Here is a 16,802-nt window from a genome sequence, read left to right on the forward strand (position 1 = left end):
AACATCATGGGATGGGGAAAAATAATAATAAAACAAATACATGTTGTTGTAGTTACATTGTGCTTTACTGTACACTGTAAACTGCTTTGTGTCTCAGTCTGGGAGAAAAGTAAATTATAAATTAAAGAAAAGAAAAGGAAATAAACTCAAGTCAGCAGGACAGGCAAGGAATGCATATCGGAAAGGAAAGGAATAAAAATGACCAAAAAGCTCCACAGCACAGGGCCGAAACGTGCAGATGGAGGTAATCCAGATGAAGTTGCATACAAATGGACTCAAAGTACAGTAACGGTGTGGTATGAAAGAGTTCCAGGTCAATGTGCCTGAGTCATTGCACTCTTATCCATGATTCAAGGGCCAGGAATCTGGTGGAAAGAACTTTCAATAGCCAGGGCGTCAGAGGACACATGCCACCTGATCCTTTGGTATTCATGCAAATTTTGAGGGCCTTGATTTTAAATAGGAAAATAGCACCCCATCACTCTTGGATCCTGAAGTGTGCATACATGCCTTACGGCAACCCCATGAATTTTCATGGGCAGGGAATATTCAAATATGACTTTGATAGCTCCTTCCTCTGAAATATAGCAATTCACAAAAACAAGGCTCTACTCTGTGCATGTGCCTTCAAGTCACCTGTCAAGACCTCATGAATTTTACCTGGGTTTTCTTAGGCTGGGAATACTCAGAGGTGGTTTTGTCAATTCCATTATCTGAAAAATAGCATTCAGTGCCTGATATTCACTGGCAGACTTCCAACCAAGTACTAACCAGAGCCTGATATGGGGAGACTAATTTGTTGTTGCTAATTGTCTTCAAGTCAACTTCGACTCAAGATGAGCCTTTGAATGAGACTCCAAGTCACCAAGAGTCCTGCTCAGTAGTTGCAGACTCAGGCCTGTAGCATCACCGAGTTTACCCATCTGGAATGGGCTCTTCTTCAATTCCAGTGGTTCTCAACCTGTGGGTCCCCAGGTGTTTGGGCCTACAACTCCCAGTTTACCATCTGTTAGTATTTCTGGGTGTTGAAGGTCAAAACATCTGAGGACCCACAGGTTGAGAATCACTGCTCTATTCCTATTGCTTTCTACCTTACAAAGGTAGATCATTGTTTGTTGTTGTTGTTGTTGTTGTTTTTATTATTATTATTACACTGATTTTCTCTCCAACAAGGAGACTCAAAGTGGCTTACGTTAAAAACCATTCAGTACAGTTTAAAATCTACAAATATGCAAACATTAAAACAGAATTAAATATAGATAATATTTAAAAATTCAGTCAAAATCCATGAAAACATCATCAGAGCTGAAAACTACACTGATTACTAATGAGTAATGCCTTCTTATGATATGGTGAAAGTATGGCAGCCTCAGCTTTGTGTTTTTGATTTCTAGGAAGCATTCAGATTTGATTTGCTCAAAGACCAATTTCCTGCCAACCATGATTGAAGATTTTTTAAAACATCCAAAAAAGCAAACCTTGGATTTGTCATTTTATATAAGATCATCATTTTATTATACCATTGTCTACAATGAGTCTTCAACATTTTGGTACCCAATTTGGGGAGAGGGTTCCTGAATAAATGCCAATGGATACCAAGATACTTTTTTTTGACTTTGTAGCTGTCCATGGTATCCTCTCCAGCACTGTGTCTCAAAAGAGTCGGTATGCTTGGGCCTGACAACTCCTGGAAAACATCTGACTAAGTAAATGTGTCTACTCAGAGCCTCATGGATTTAGATGTTCAGGCTAGTAAAGAACTCCAATCTGCAGTAAATTTTAAGAAGCAGCTGATTTTGGTCCTATGGCAGATGGAGGTATTCATTTGCTTGTTCTGGCCTTATGGCAAGGGAGAAATTGTTACTTTGACCCCTACTCCCCATAGATATGAATGAGCAAGTGTACAGATTGAGAAGATTCCTGGTCACAAAGCCCAAAGTGCATGTATGGAAACCTTAAAGGACATCTTCACTGTGGAGTGAATGTAGTTTGACTAAACTGGAACTTCCAGGACTCAGTGCTATGGAATCCTAGGAGTTATAGCTTGGTGGGGCACCTGTATTGAGGCCCTGTGCCTTCCAAACCCCTAGTAGAGTATCAGTCACTAGAGGCTAGGAGATTAAATGCAATAGATTTATTATGATCAGAGCAAAACTATTAGGTTTTTTTAGTGTCAAGAGCAACTTGAGAAACTGCAAGTTGCTGCTGATGTGAGAGAACTGGTCATCTGCAAGGACGTTGCTGAGAGGACGCCCAGATGTTTGATGTTTTACCATCCTTGTGGGAGGCTTTTCTCATGTCCCTGCATGCGGAGCTAGAGCTGACAGAAGGGAGCTCACCCTGCTCTCCAGATTCAAACCACCAGCCTTTCGGTCAGCAGTCCTGCTGGCATAAGGGTTTAACCTATTGTGCAACTGAGGAGCTACAACTATTGAGTGTGCAACAGGAAAAATAGTGCCGCCAGACTGAGGTGCAATTTAGCCTTTTTATAATACAGGTTCTTAAAGTTTCTGTGCAAGCTCCCTCTTTCCATCCACACCTCTGCTTCTTCTGTTGGAGCTTCTTAATATCTTCATTCCATTACTCCACAACAATTACCCCCTTTTCTTCTCTCCTACCTGCATTCACCCTCCTTTCTCTTTAGGTCATAAAGTCCTCCTTTTGAATCTTCTCCCACTTTCATCTTCTCAGTTTCCTACCTAATACCTCTGTCGTGCTGCTGTTTTGACTGGCAGAAAAAAAATTTCAACTCCTCCAATTCTCCCCTCCCTTCTGTCTTAACCTTCTTTGGCTTTCTTAGGCCCCTTACACACCTGTGTAAAATCCACATTGAACTGGATTATATGGCAGTGTGGACTCTGATAACCCAGTTCAAAGCAGTGTGGACTCTGATAACCCAGTTCAAAGTGGATTATCTGCCTTGATAATGGCTGTGTGGAAGGGTCCTTAGTAAAATTCTCTTTGTTTGCGCTCTATGGCAGAGAAGGCGAAAGACCTTGTCAAGCTACCTTTTCAAAATCGATGCTCGGGCTTTTAAAGTAATTGTAATGTTATGTCGTTTTTGTTTGGTGTTGATAGGTTTTAAATTACTGTTAAATTCTGTGTATGTAATGTTATGCTATGTTGTTGTTCAGATTTGTCCATGTGTAAGCCGCCCCAAGTCCCTTCGGGGAGATGGTGGCGGGATATAAGAAATAAGTTATTATTATTATTATTATTATTATTATTATTATTAATTATTTGAAACACAACAAGATGAGTCCACAACAGACACTCTGCTGGCTGTTATATTGGATCACACGTCGGATACTTCCCAAGTGTCTAGGACTGTGTGATGTATCGGCGAATAATGTGTGCAGATCCCAGTAAGGTGGCCTTCTCCAGCTGGCAGGTGGTAATTTTGTCAGCACCGATTGTGTTCAAGTGCAGGGCAAGGTCTTTAGGCACTGCACCCAGTGTGCCAATCACCACTGGGACCACCTTGACTGGCTTGTGCCAGAGTCTTTGCAATTCAATCTTTAAATCCTCATATCGTGTCAGCTTTTCCAGTTGTTTCTCTTCAATCCTGCTGTCACCTGGGATTGCACCATCGACAATCCACACTTTGTTCATTATTATTATTATATTTTTATAGATTATTATTATTATTATTATTATTAGCTACAACTCCTGGGATTCCCTAGCCTTGAGCCATGGCAGTTCAAGTGGGGCCAAGCTGCATTCATTCCACAGTGGAGACGCCCCCGTAAACCAAGTACCAGAAGCCAAAGCTCTTCCTTCCTTACGTTGCTTTGAGTTTTCCCGGCTGTATGGCCATATTCCAGAAGCATTCTCTCCTGAGGTTTTGCCCACATCTATGGCAGGCATATTCAGAGATTGTAAGGTATATTGGAAACTAGGCAAGGAAGGTTTATAAATCTGTGGAAGGTCCAGGGTGGGAGAAAAAAGTCTTGTCTGTTGAAGGCAGGTGTGAATGTTGCAATTAATCACCTTGATTAGCATTGAAAAGCCTTGCAGCTTCAAGGCCTGACTGATTCCTGCCTGGAGGAATCCTTTGTTGGGAGGTGTTACCTGGCCCTGATTGTTTCATGCCTGGAATTCCCCTGTTTGCTTGGTGTTGTTCTTTATTTACTGTCCTGATTTTAGAGTTTTTTTAATATCAGTAGCCAGATTTTGTATATTTTCATGGTTTCCTCCTTTCTATTGAAATTGTCCACCTGCTTCTTGTGTATTTCAATGGCTTCTTTGTGTAGTCGGACATGATGGTTGTTAGAGTGGTCCAGCATTTCTGTGTTCTCAAATAATATGTTGTGTCCAGGTTGGTTCATCACATGCTCTGCTATGGCTGACTTCTCTATTTGAGTTAGTCTGCAGTGCCTTTCCTGTTCCTTGATTTGTGTTTGGGCAATGCTGCTGTGTTTGGTGGTCCCTATGGAGACTTGTCCACTGCTGCATGGTATACGGTAGACTCCTGCACAGGTGAGAAGATCCCTTTTTTGCTCCTTTGCTGAACATAGCATTTGTTGAATGTTCTTAGTGGGTCTGTAGGTAGTTTGTTGGTTGTGTTTTTTCATGAGCTTCCCTATGCGGTTAGTGGTTCCCTTGAAGTCTGGTAAGAACACTTTTCCTCTGGGTGGATCTTTGTCTTTCCTCTCGTGGCTTGTTCTTGGCCCTGCAGCTCTTCTGGTGTCTGTGGTGGAGTCTCCATTGGCCTGTAGAGCCCAGTTTAGGTGATTCAGTTCACCTTGAAGAACCTTTCATCCTCCTTCCTTCTTTCCTTTCATCCTTCCCCTTCCTTCCTTCCTTCTTTCCTTTCATCCTTCTCCTTCCTTCCTTCTTCCCTTATTTCCTTCCATCCTTCCTTCTTCCCTTATTTCCTTTCATCCTTCTCCTTCCTTCCTTCCTTCCATCCATCCTTCTCCTTCTTTTCTTCCTTCCTCTGGAATAAATCCAGACAGGGAACCGCTATTGCAAAGCAGACGTCATCCCTGGTTTCTCGGAAGGGAGGGGGAGGGCGCCCTGCGACCACAACCCCCCAAACCCCTTGGCCTTCCCCCCGGGGGACCTTCCTCTCGGGAGCCAAGAGAGCGGCGTCTCCAAGCGGCCTTTGGCAGCGAGCCTCCCCCCTTCCTCCTCCTGCGGCCCTGGTCCAGCTTCGAAAGAGAGCCGCCAGCCAATGGGAGGGCGATCTTGGTCCAAGGCAGCGCCGCGATTGGCGGAGGGCCTCTGCTGATGAGCGGGGGGACTTCCTCGGCGCTCCTCGGCGTGGGATGGAGAGGGATTACGGGACCTGGAGGAGGAGGAGGAGGAGGAGGAGGAGGAGGGAGACGCCGCCGCCGTAACAGCCTCAGCAGCAGCAGCAAAGAAGACGGCGGCGGCGAGGGGCGCTCCACAGAGGAGCCGGCGTGGGGGGCGTGGCGTGGGGAGGGAGGGCAAGGCACAAAGAGCCGCCGGGGCCGAAGGTGCCGCCGCCGCGCCGGATGAATTAAACCCGCGAGGCGCAGAGGCGGCGCTCCTTTCCGCCACGCTCCTGCGGGACCGGGAGAAGCCGAGGGCGGACAAAGGAGCCGGGCCTCCCCGATGGGGAAAGGCGGCGAGCAGGGCGAGGAGTGCGGCGGCGGCGGCGGCGGGGAGCGGGAGGCTCCGGTCCCGGCGTTCACCTGGGAGGAGGTGCAGAAGCACAACCTGCACGACGACAAGTGGCTGGTGGTGGAGCGCAAGGTCTACAACATCTCGCAGTGGGTCCGGCGGCACCCGGGAGGCCGGCGCGTCATCAGCCACTACGCCGGCGAGGACGCCACGGTGAGACCCGCGCCCTGCGGCCCCGCGCCACCTGCCACGGGCCCCTCGCCGAACCACGGGCGCACTGGGATCCCACGGTCCGCCTTGGTCCCACTCCCAGGATCCCCGTGGCTGGGAAAGGGACGTCCAACTGCATCCGTTTTATGCTTTCATGGCCGGAATCACTGGGTTGCTGTGAGTTTTTCGGGCTGTCTGGCCATGTTCCAGAAGCATTCTCTCCTGACGTTTCGCCTACATCTATGGCAGGTTGTTGTCTGTTGGAAACTAGGCAAGCGGGAACTCTCGTCTGTTTGAGGCAAATGTGAATGTTCCAATTGGCCATGATTAGCATTGAATAGCCTTGCAGCTTCAAAGTCTGGCTGCTTTCTGCCTGGGGGAATCTTTGGTTGGGAGGTGTTAGCTGGCCCTAATTGATTCATGTCTGAAATTCCCCTGTTTTCTGGGTGTTGTTCTTTATTTACTGTCCTGATTTTAGAGTTTTTTAAAATGCTGGTAGCCAAGGGAGGCGGGGTTAGGGGTTCAACCCCCCCCCCCCTTTTAAAGTTTTTTTTTAAACCCTGTTCAGTCATGAGTTTTGACTGATTAACTAAATCCCCATGAGTGTCCACTGAAGTTTATCGATGGAGCCTGTTTTCTAAATTATTTTGCGTTATGGAACTACTCATTATTCGCTAAAAAAAAGTTTCAACACCCTTTCTCCCCCCCCCCCCCCAATTTTTTCTGGCTTTGGCCCTTTCTGGCGATTTTGGTTTTTTTTTCATGGTTTCCTCCTTTCTGTTGAAAATGCCCACATGCTTGTGGATTTCAATGGCCAGCTAACACCTCCCAACAAAGGATTCCCCCAGGGAGGAATCAGGCAGGCCTTGAAGCTGCAAGGCCATTAAAGGCTAATCAAGGTGATTAATTGCGACATTCACACTTGCTTCCAACAGACAAGAGTTCTTTCTCCCACTCTGGACCTTCCACGGAGATATAAAACCCACTTGCCTAGTTTCCAACAGTCCCCACAATCTCTGAGGATGCCTGCCACAGATGTAGGCGAAACTTTAGGAGAGAAAGCTTCTGGAACATGGCCATAGCCCGGACAACTCACATAAACCCACTGCATTCGTTTTACAACGTAGATGCACCGGAGGCGCGCAAAAGAAGAGGCTTTTCTTTGTTGTGGGGAGGAAGGCTTCACGGGGGCGAAGGCGGGGGTTACGAAATAAGAGTCCCGGCGTTGAGAATACCGCCTTTCTCTGCACCCCACCCACCCCCACCCCCCCACCCCCGGCAGGGATTGTCCCACTGCCTCCAAACGCTTTCTTTCTCCCCATGGAACTGGCTTGGCTGCCTGCCTGCCTGGGCCGCTTCTGAAACTTTTGGTGTCACCAAAGAAGCGTCGGGGCAGTCTTTGTGTCCTCGTGGGGAAGGAGCCCGTGTGCAAGAGCGGCCTCAAGAGAGCAGCTTCAGGGTGGGCTCAGTCTGAAGGCAGGTCGGGGAAGGCAGAGGGGAGGAGTCTGCTCTTGGCCTCATATCTGTAGGCTGCTACTGGTTGTCCCATTAACCACCAGGAAAACAAATTGGGAGACTAGTGAGGGCCTTGGATCTGAGCCTTCCACTACAGCTCTTTCTTCTTTTGTTCTTGGGAGTCTGGCGTTACTAAATACCTCAAAGGTACCAGACCATAAAGCAGGTTAAACCGCTGAGCTGCTGAACTTGCTGACTAAAAGGTCAGCAGTTTGAATCCAAGGAGCGGGCTGAGTTCCCGCTGTTAGCCCCAGCTTCTGCCAACCTAGCAGTTCGAAAACATGCAAATGTGAGTAGATCAATAGGTACTATTCTGGCGGGAAGGTGATGGCACTTCATGCAGTCATACCCACCACATGACCTCGGAGGTGTCTACAGACAACGCCGGCTCTTTGGCTTAGAAATGGAGATGAGCACCAACCCCCAGAGTTGGACATGACTAGACTTGATGTCAGGGGGAAACTTTTATCTTTACCAGACCAGGGCCAACCCCAGTTAGGACTTGAGTGAGAAACCACCAGGCGCTGTAGGCTCCATTTCAGAAGAAGGGACTGACCAACCAGCTCCTTGGCCAAGAGAACCCGTGGCATTTGTGGGTTGCCATAAGTGAACAGGCTCTTTGAAGGTGGACACACACATACACACACACCAGTCAGAAATGGTGGGAAACACCAGGCACTGGGCCCAAGGAATTCAGAAAGGAGAAGACTCCTTCTGTCCTCTGTCTTAGAACGTGGTGTGTCTTCCAAGTTGTTTCCAACTTTTGCCAACTCCAGGGCAAAACTATTATGAGGTTTGTTCAGAGCCTTTGCCTTCCGATGAGGCTGAGAGAGCATGACTTGCCCATGTTCACGGAGTAGGTTTCTATGACTGAGCAGGGATTGGAATCCAGGTCTCCAGGGTTGATGTCCAACTCTCAAAACATTATGCCTGCTGGCTATCACAGCACATTGGCTCCCTTTCTTCAGATCAGTGGTATAAAGTGGCCTGTGAGATGTCATAGTGAAGGAATGACTCAGTTTTCTTATATGGCCAGCTTTTCTGGAGCAGCTTTTCTGGAGCCTTGCCACTGAAAGAAAGGGAAACTTGTCAAGTCGCACCTAAGAGTTGTTACAAGCTGGGCTGTGCCCAATGAGCCTAACTGTCAATTGTGATCATTGAGGAGGGAAGGGGAATCCCCATAGTCATCACTATTTTGTATGCCGTGATTCCCGAAATATTTTGCAGAACTGGGAGTGGTGTCACACATTGATTTCATGGGATAGGTGTCTTGCTGCATTTTGTTCTTGATCGGCCATGTGTTTGTTAAGTGGAAACACACACTCTATTAAGATGTATTATCAGTGGTGCCTGAAGATGCCATACCAGCCCAAATCAAGTAGCACATAGAAAGAGAACATGTCAGTGCAAGCCTTCCATGAGGATCCTGTCAAATAGAGTGTGACTAGCAATGCCCAAGGAACCAGTACAATTGGTAGCAGGAACCAACTTTGTGGTTTCTAATAACTAGCTGCTATTAAGGGTTCACGATACTCTTGAGCTATTCAGAAACGAATCTCCTCAAATTGGTGGTACCTTAAAATGCTAAGTGGAGAAGAAGGAGGCCTTCAGATGAAGGAAACAGCCACAATCACATAACCATTATCCTCCAATCCTTACATTTGTGACATTTTAAAATATGTGGATCTGTAACCAGATTTGTAACTGCAATTGTTAAATTGTTTAAATTATGATTGCCATTTTCCTCTCATCTCGGATGCCTGAACCATTAACAGAAACCCACAGTGATCCTTTTGTCTTGGTTGTTTCAGATCACAGTAAGTTTTTCTAAAGCAACATTTTTTAAAAAATTGGAGGGACATGCTGAGCTAAAGTATCCAGATAGCAGTTTTGTGTGAAACAGAGGTATTTTATGAATAGGTGCTATATCCTGCTTTCCCTGGAGTTTTAATTTGTGAAGAAAGAGGAAGCATTGTTCCATGTGGTTTGGTGGGGATGTTGAGTTGCCAGCTCCCCGGAAGAGCTACTGTTCTGAGGAGAAAGCAAATTACTACTAAGCCAATTTTATTCAGTGCTGTGGAAACCTTATCTATCTCACAGTCTTTTTGGTTGTAAATTAACAGTCCAACCCTACACATGTTAATCCAGAAGCAGCTCCCACTCCAAGGGAGGTATGTAAGGGTATGTAAGAGAGCAGCTTAAAGGTACTATAGTTGGCCCTCTATGTTCACAGATTCTATGTCCATAAATTCAAGTATCCATGATTTGAAAATATCCCCCTTCCCCCCCCCAAATCAAAAAAGCAGATCTTAATTTTGCCACTTTATATATGATATGCATACATCATTTGCCTCACCATTTTATTATGTACTCTGGTTCATAATGGAACTTGAACATCCACGGATTTGGGTGGGAATGGAGTCCTGAAACCAAAGCTTGGTGGACAAAAGGCATCTGTATAACCCACATTTTTCTATCACATTTTTCCATAGTTAGATAATGGTGTCAAGTTGATTTAGAGGGCCAAAGTCCTGAAGATCATGAAGTCTTAATTTGGCTGAGTTGGTTGCTAAAGCAGCACCTGATGTTTTACTTCATAATATATATTCTCCTTCCCTGCCATTTGGCATCTTGAAACATTGACGTCTGCCGATTGAGGGGGGAACTGAGGTAAAGAAAGGATGGATGGAGTGAATCAGTTGAAAGAAAGGCCCAGGCAGTGGATCTTGGCAGCAATGTGAAGGCATTGGTAAGCACTGTGGGTTTGGAGCCCAAGATGAAGAGTGGGCATGTGGCCAGCCACAGCATCTTAGCAGTAGGGATGGAGTGTGGAGGTGGAGCACAGTGGAGCTGGGATACAGCAGGAAATGTCTTTTCCACAAGAAAGCTATAGAAGCAAAAGGCATACAGTGCCGTCATGCCTTTATGAGTTTCTGTCACACCTGTGGCAAAGCAGCAAATAATATGTCATTGCCCACCCAGCCCACCACTCAAGGTGCATTGTATTCTCAGCCAGTGTGATTTTGCACCCAAGGTAGAAAATCACACAATGACCTCCTCACCTTCCTGCAAGTAAAAATGCAACTTTAACAAATTAGATAACAAAGGATTTGCTGTCTTTTCATGCAAACTCCAAACCTATTGCCTGTGTAGCTCTTTGACATTGGACTTGAACACTATTGATACATAGAGCCAATCTGTACACAATACTGCCAGGTCCCCAGGAGCATTTCATCCTTATCAGAAGGAGGTACTGTTTAATATTGGCCAGCAAATGACAACAAATGAGTGTGTCAGACTTTTGTTTTATTTCTTTTGTTGGGCAGTGTGACCAGAGGAAATTTGTGTCATTGTTTCAGATACATCTTTGCACACCTATCAGTCTCATGGGCACTTGTGCCACTATTTGTGTTTACATTACCACTTGTCACAGATTAGGAAGACACCCACAATACTAGCAGTGACTGCATAGTCTTCTTCTGAGACAGGGGTGGGATTCATTGCAGACCTCCAGATACAGTTGAGCCACAGCTCCCACCCTTCCTAACCAAAATAAGCAGTAGTGAGGATTGCTAGAAGCTATTTTACAACATTAGGAAGATCTCATGGTTCCCACTCTTTTTGCAAATGTATAGTTGGCTTGGTGTTTAGGAATTCAGAGGCACTTGGAATTGGTCACAGCTTTCCGGTATCCCTAAGCAATATTTTATAGGGTTTATTTTCTTTGGGAAAAGGGAATGTACAAATAATCTACATGCTTATTTTGGAACAAATCCAACTCTGTGTTAATTGACTCTCAGTGGAATCACGCTATCTGAAAGATGTTGCTTTGTGTACTTTATATAATATGATGATGATGATTATGATGATGATGATGAATGTATTACCTGCCTCTCCTTGTGGCTTGACAACATAATTAAAACCAGAGACAAAGCACTATTAAAAGACATATAAACAGAGTTAAAATACAAGTTTAAATGCTGATAAAAATTCACAACTTAAAATTGACCAGATAGGCCTGCCGAAAGAGATGGGTCTTCAATTGTGTCTTAAATTCCAACAGCTGGTTGAGCTGTCGAAGTTCTTCTGGCTGGTCATTCCACAGTCTTGCAGCAGTTGATGAAAACGTCCTCTTGGTGGTGGTTGCTGTTGGGTTCTGGCAGGCTGGAGTGGATGCTCCCCAGAGGATCTAACTTTCTTCTTTGTTATGAAAACCCAAATAGTCATATAAGTGCCCATGAGACTGATACCTACTTTCTTTCTTTTGTACAAACAAACATTTTAAGCATGTAGGAAATAAGCAAATAATGCTAGTTCAAGGTAATAGCCAGTCCTAAGAGCACAGAGTTCTGTCTCCATGGCCAGATTCATGCTGATGCTCTTTCAGCCTTTCATCTGTAAGCTTGATACTGATCATCTTCTTCATAGTACATTTTGTAAGGGATCCCCTTGATTCCAGTGGGCCATTTAGGGATTCTTAAGGAGCTGACATTGCTTGCTATCTACTAGAAAGAGTTAAAGAATCTAAAAAGAAACAGCTGTCTGTTCAAGAGAGTCACTAGCATGACTGGGACAGTCTTACAAATCACCTTGCAAATAGACCATGATGATATCCAAGTCCTAAAAGTTGCTATGGTTTATTTGCAAATTGAGTTATGAAACTGCTACAGTATATTTTGAAGGTTTCTGAAGGTGATGGAATTTGCTTCCCTTTTTTTGACCAGAGAAAGACTGGAGCATTTGAGGGTTGCAAAATAGCCTTGAGCAGCAAAGCAGCCTTGGGAGCGAGCCACTTTGCCTCTTACTAAGATTGTATATTTCTGCATGTGTTTGTCTTTGCCTGCTGCCATTCCAGTAATACAGCAGAGGGAGGAGGCACACTAGTTCAGCTTTGCTGAAGGATACTTTGTTTTTCTCTTCTTTCTCCATCTCTTTGCCTTTCCTGTTAGGTTTTGGTTTTTTTTGCTAAAGGCATACATACAGTCTTGGAATACAGTCCTAACACAGGGCTTCCCATGTCCTTAATCTACTGCTAGAAGACATAACTACTGGATTGCAATGAAGGCTTCAAACCAATTTCCAGAAAGCTCAACCCCCCGCCCCACCTTCAGTATACTGTACTTTGTAGTCTTTCCTAAGAACATATTTGCTTCTTTTAATGGACTTGCCTGAAAATCCTTTTGTGTGCTAACGTTGTGTGACCCAGCAAGAAGGCTCATGAAGCTCTTCCTCTCTGTTGCCACCTTTCCATCCTCCTGACATATTTAGGGTGTCAGTGGATTGGGATAGTAATGGGCATTTCCAAATCGCTTGCACTAATGCCAGCAGACAGCCTTCTGCGTGACAGAAAAACAACATGCCAAAGCCCTATCCATAGGAATAACCCATCTATTAGTCAGATCCATGGTGTGCGGAAGATCCTCTGTCTTTCCAAGTTGCTCTGACTGGTAGTGAAAACTGTAGAAGGCATCACTGGCCGTCGAGAAATGTCATCCAGTTAGGTTGTCAGTATAAGATGCTTGTTTGTTGAATTTGAACAACATAGTTCCAGAATGTTTAGATAGCTTTGGGTGAGCAAACACCAATGACATGCTTCTTGTGGCTTGGCTCCTCCTAGGACTGATCCCATCTGTCACATTTACTGTGACCACTGTCCCCAGGGTTAAGCCAGATCAGCCATCAGTGGTGTTTAGCTGCCCTAAGGCTGATCCAAGTACACACCAACATAAGAGGTCAGAGTAGATGAGCTGTATGACTTGTCCAAGGTCCCTTAGTAGTTTTTCATGACTGAGTGGGAATTTGAACTCTGGTTCCCCAGAGTTCTGGTCTAACACTCAAACCACTATACATTAAACTGATTCTTAATGAGTTTTGTTGTTGCAACTTAGGGTGATATTTTGATTAGGAAACCTTTCTTCATGAAACTATTTTTCATCATGACCTTAACTTGGCAAACTTTTGCATCCCCTGAAATTATTTTCTTCCCTTTTGCCAACTTCTGTATTATCAATATATAACAATGCCTCTGATACTAAGTTGCTTTCATAGTTTTTGTCATCTAGCCTAGAACTCTGAATTATTTGACATTTGCTAGCATTGGTGTTTCAATTCTTTTAAACAAGGTCTTGGGTTGATAAACTGCACTGAAGGTGCTAGTTTTTCTCATATAGAAACTTGGCTAAGGATAAAGGTTTCCTATGAATAACTTTGCATCAGGCTTCCTGTGAACTTGTGATACACACATTTTATTGAAATCCTACCATGTTCAGTTTGTTCAACTTCATAAGCTATGTGGGAGATATGCACCCATACCCTTACACTATTTCAGAATAACAAAAAGCATTATGTAGCACCCTACGGTTGTTTTTCCTCTTAATGTCAGGAAGCACTCAAAAATGGATTGAAAACCAAACAAACTGGTAGCTTGATACCATTTTACAAATATATAAAACATTTTACAATATAGTCTTACATAGAGACATGCAGTATTATATGCAGTTGAATTACCTAATCAGAAGAAGTATTGAGCTGGAAATATCCGGAAAATGCTTTCCCCTTGGATCTCTATTCTGCTTGCATTATAGTGTGATTATGTTTTTATTGTGTGTGTATGTGTGTGTGTGTGTGTGTGTGCGCGTGTGTTTCTGTTGTGTCCAAGGGGGCTTTAAAAGATGAACCACTTAGGCCCTGCTGCTGACCCGAGGATTGTGTGATGAAGCCTTAAAATAAATGCTATTGAAAAATAGATTTTCTCATAATGCTAGGATGAAACTGATTTGTAACTTAAGGAACACAAAGAGAAATTAGATTAAGATTTCATTGGATTAAATCCTATAACATGTCAGATTTGTTTATAATTTACAGTCAATGACCATTGCCTTTTATGGCTTTTACTTTAAAAACAATTGCACAAAAATAATGGATATATTAGCCTAATGGTCAAATGAAATTTCCCATGTTAAAAAGCAATAAACTTTGTTTTTCCATTTCTGGAAGCAGAATGTCCGAAAGCATTAAGTCTCTGTTGGAAACATACTGAACTAGGTGCATTAAGATATGATACAGCAAAATATGTTTGTATTCTTCTGTTCCTCTTTAGTACATACTGAATTATCTAGCTATCCACAGTATCATGATTTTAAATGATTCGTGGTCTACTGTATACTAGTTGACTGTATATTTATTTTATTTTAATAATAGAGTTTCAGAGGTCCATATGTGAGGGTATGGCAGTAAAGGAGATCATAAAAGGGGAACATTGTAACTCAATTTTTCAGATTACAAAGTATGATGCGCTAGACAAAAAGGCTACACAGAAATGGATTTCCCCATGCAATTACATAGTGGAAGTGTATATTTACCAATTATGATTCTTTTTCGTCTAACTCCAGCAGTGAGGATAACTAGTCCCCTATATTTGGATTGATGCGAGTTCTGAACTATCCTGATAAGTTTAGAGTCTTGATGAACGAACAGCTAGAGAGTCCTCTTATGAAGCCTAGAGGTCTTTCTAACAAGAGCTAATCATTTACTGACTCAATTAATTTCCCTATTACATACTGCTGCTTTTATAACCCTTCAGTTTGCGCAACTGGCATTCCAATGAAAACCAATTCATTTGAATGCAACATTTAGTTACTTTTTTTAGTTATAATATGCTTACATGTTCCTGGCAATATGAAGTAAAGGTTGTGTGTGTGCTTTCAAGTCACCAGTCTACTCATGCCAACTCCAAAAAATTCATCGGTTTTCTAAGGCAGTGGTTCTCAGCCTGGGTGTCCCCAGATATTTTGGCCTTTAACTCCCAGAAATCCTAACAGCTGGCTGGGAATTTTGGGAGTTGTAAGCCAAAACACCTGGGAACCCACAGGCTGAGAACTACTGTTCTAAGGCAAGGAATATTCAGAGGTGGTGTTATTGGTTCATTCCACTTAAACATAGCCTGCAGCACTAGGTATTTATTGGTGATCTCTCATTCAATCAGGGCCTAGCTTCTTGTGTCAGATAGGATCTGGTGCCTTTAGGCTATTTAGTATCTCAGTATTATCTCTTTACAAACCTATGTTCACCTCTAACCTTTCTTTAGATGTACCAAAGTTCTGTCTATGTAACTAAACTCATTCCATTTTGTCAGTATCTGAATTGACTGCAGATAATCCAACTGCAGCTGCTTGACCCTGTCTACAACTGGCAATGCAACTGCAACTATCTCCAGAATCCCTTACTGACTGTGCATGAATAGCATAATAGAGGCCAGAATTCACTTAAGGAGTTGAGATCTTCCCAAGTAGGCTTATGTCTGAAGGAAATAGAATTGAGCAGTTCTGAAATCTCTGTGTATTCAGTAAAGGGCTGCTATTCCTACATAAGGGGCACAGCAAAGTGACCATTGCAACCATTGTGCATCAGCCACAAGTGCACAATGGCTGTGATGTGCCTTGATGTTTGTTCAGGCCAGAGAGTGTTAATGTGCATCAGTAGATCAGTAGACCACAGTTCAGCTCATTTTTTTCAGGACAATAGGAATCATCTAAGGTTATACATGAAAACACAAGTTCCTTTCCTCACATATTAGTAAAGGGCAGAGGGGAAATTAGAGATTAATGGAAAAGATAAAATAGAGCAGATAAAAGCTCATGTTATTGTATTATCTTTCTTCATTCTAGGATGCATTTCGGGCCTTTCATCCTGATATCACCTTTGTGCGGAAGTTTCTTAAGCCCCTATTAATCGGAGAACTTGCCCCAGGAGAACCCAGTCAAGACAGAGACAAAAATGTGAGTATAACCAACATTTTAATGAGACTTTGTTCTTGTGTGAAATACATACACCTGTAATTCCTACAGACCCCTACTCTTCATGATTTACACCAGAGGATAATTGGATATTGGGTAGATGTTTTGCCCACATCTATGGTAGGCATAGATGTGGGATGCCTGCCATAGATGTGAGCGAAACATCAGGAGAGAACACTTCTGGAACATGGCCATACAGCCCGGAAAACATACAGCAACCCTGTGATTCTGGCCATGAAAGCCTTTAACAACACATTGGGGTGGTTGTTTAATTTGTTTACCTCCCTGTAGTTACATAAAATTCCATACGTGGTGGATGCATGGAGATACAGTTTTTCATGAGATCTTTTCTTCTGGATTTAGTTTCCTTGTTGTGTCTTAACACAAGCAACTCTGCACGGGTTCCAGTCATTCAAATAATTGTTTTTCTAAGGTTAGATGGGGTCAAAAGAATGCAAAGTTTTGGGGTTTGAAGATATGTATACTATAGTATATAGTATATAGTATATATATATATATATATATATATATATATATATATATATATATATATAGTATGTAGAATGGAAATGTATAAAGATAAAGATATAAAGATTGTCTCAAAAAGAAATGAATATGTAAATGAAAACAATCCTCGTGTTGGTGGTGGGAATTGTAAATGTTTTGTATGTGTACAGTATGTATTTTTTTGTG

The 16,802-nt window shown here is 43.3% G+C and overlaps 1 protein-coding gene across 1 annotated transcript in view; it reads left to right on the plus strand.

Annotated features, from left to right (window-relative positions):
- The first annotated feature begins 5,337 nt into the window (after positions 1 to 5,337).
- LOC100551818 (acyl-CoA 6-desaturase) overlaps positions 5,338 to 16,802 on the plus strand; it is a 33,647-nt gene continuing 22,182 nt past the window's right edge. The window contains exons 1-2 of the mRNA XM_003224120.4: positions 5,338 to 5,802; positions 15,981 to 16,091. Coding sequence (XP_003224168.2) covers positions 5,581 to 5,802; positions 15,981 to 16,091 — 333 coding nt within the window. The 5' untranslated portion in view covers positions 5,338 to 5,580. The remainder of the gene's footprint in view (positions 5,803 to 15,980; positions 16,092 to 16,802) is intronic.

This window comes from Anolis carolinensis, chromosome 1, assembly GCF_035594765.1.
Source record: "Anolis carolinensis isolate JA03-04 chromosome 1, rAnoCar3.1.pri, whole genome shotgun sequence".
NCBI lineage: Eukaryota > Metazoa > Chordata > Lepidosauria > Squamata > Dactyloidae > Anolis > Anolis carolinensis.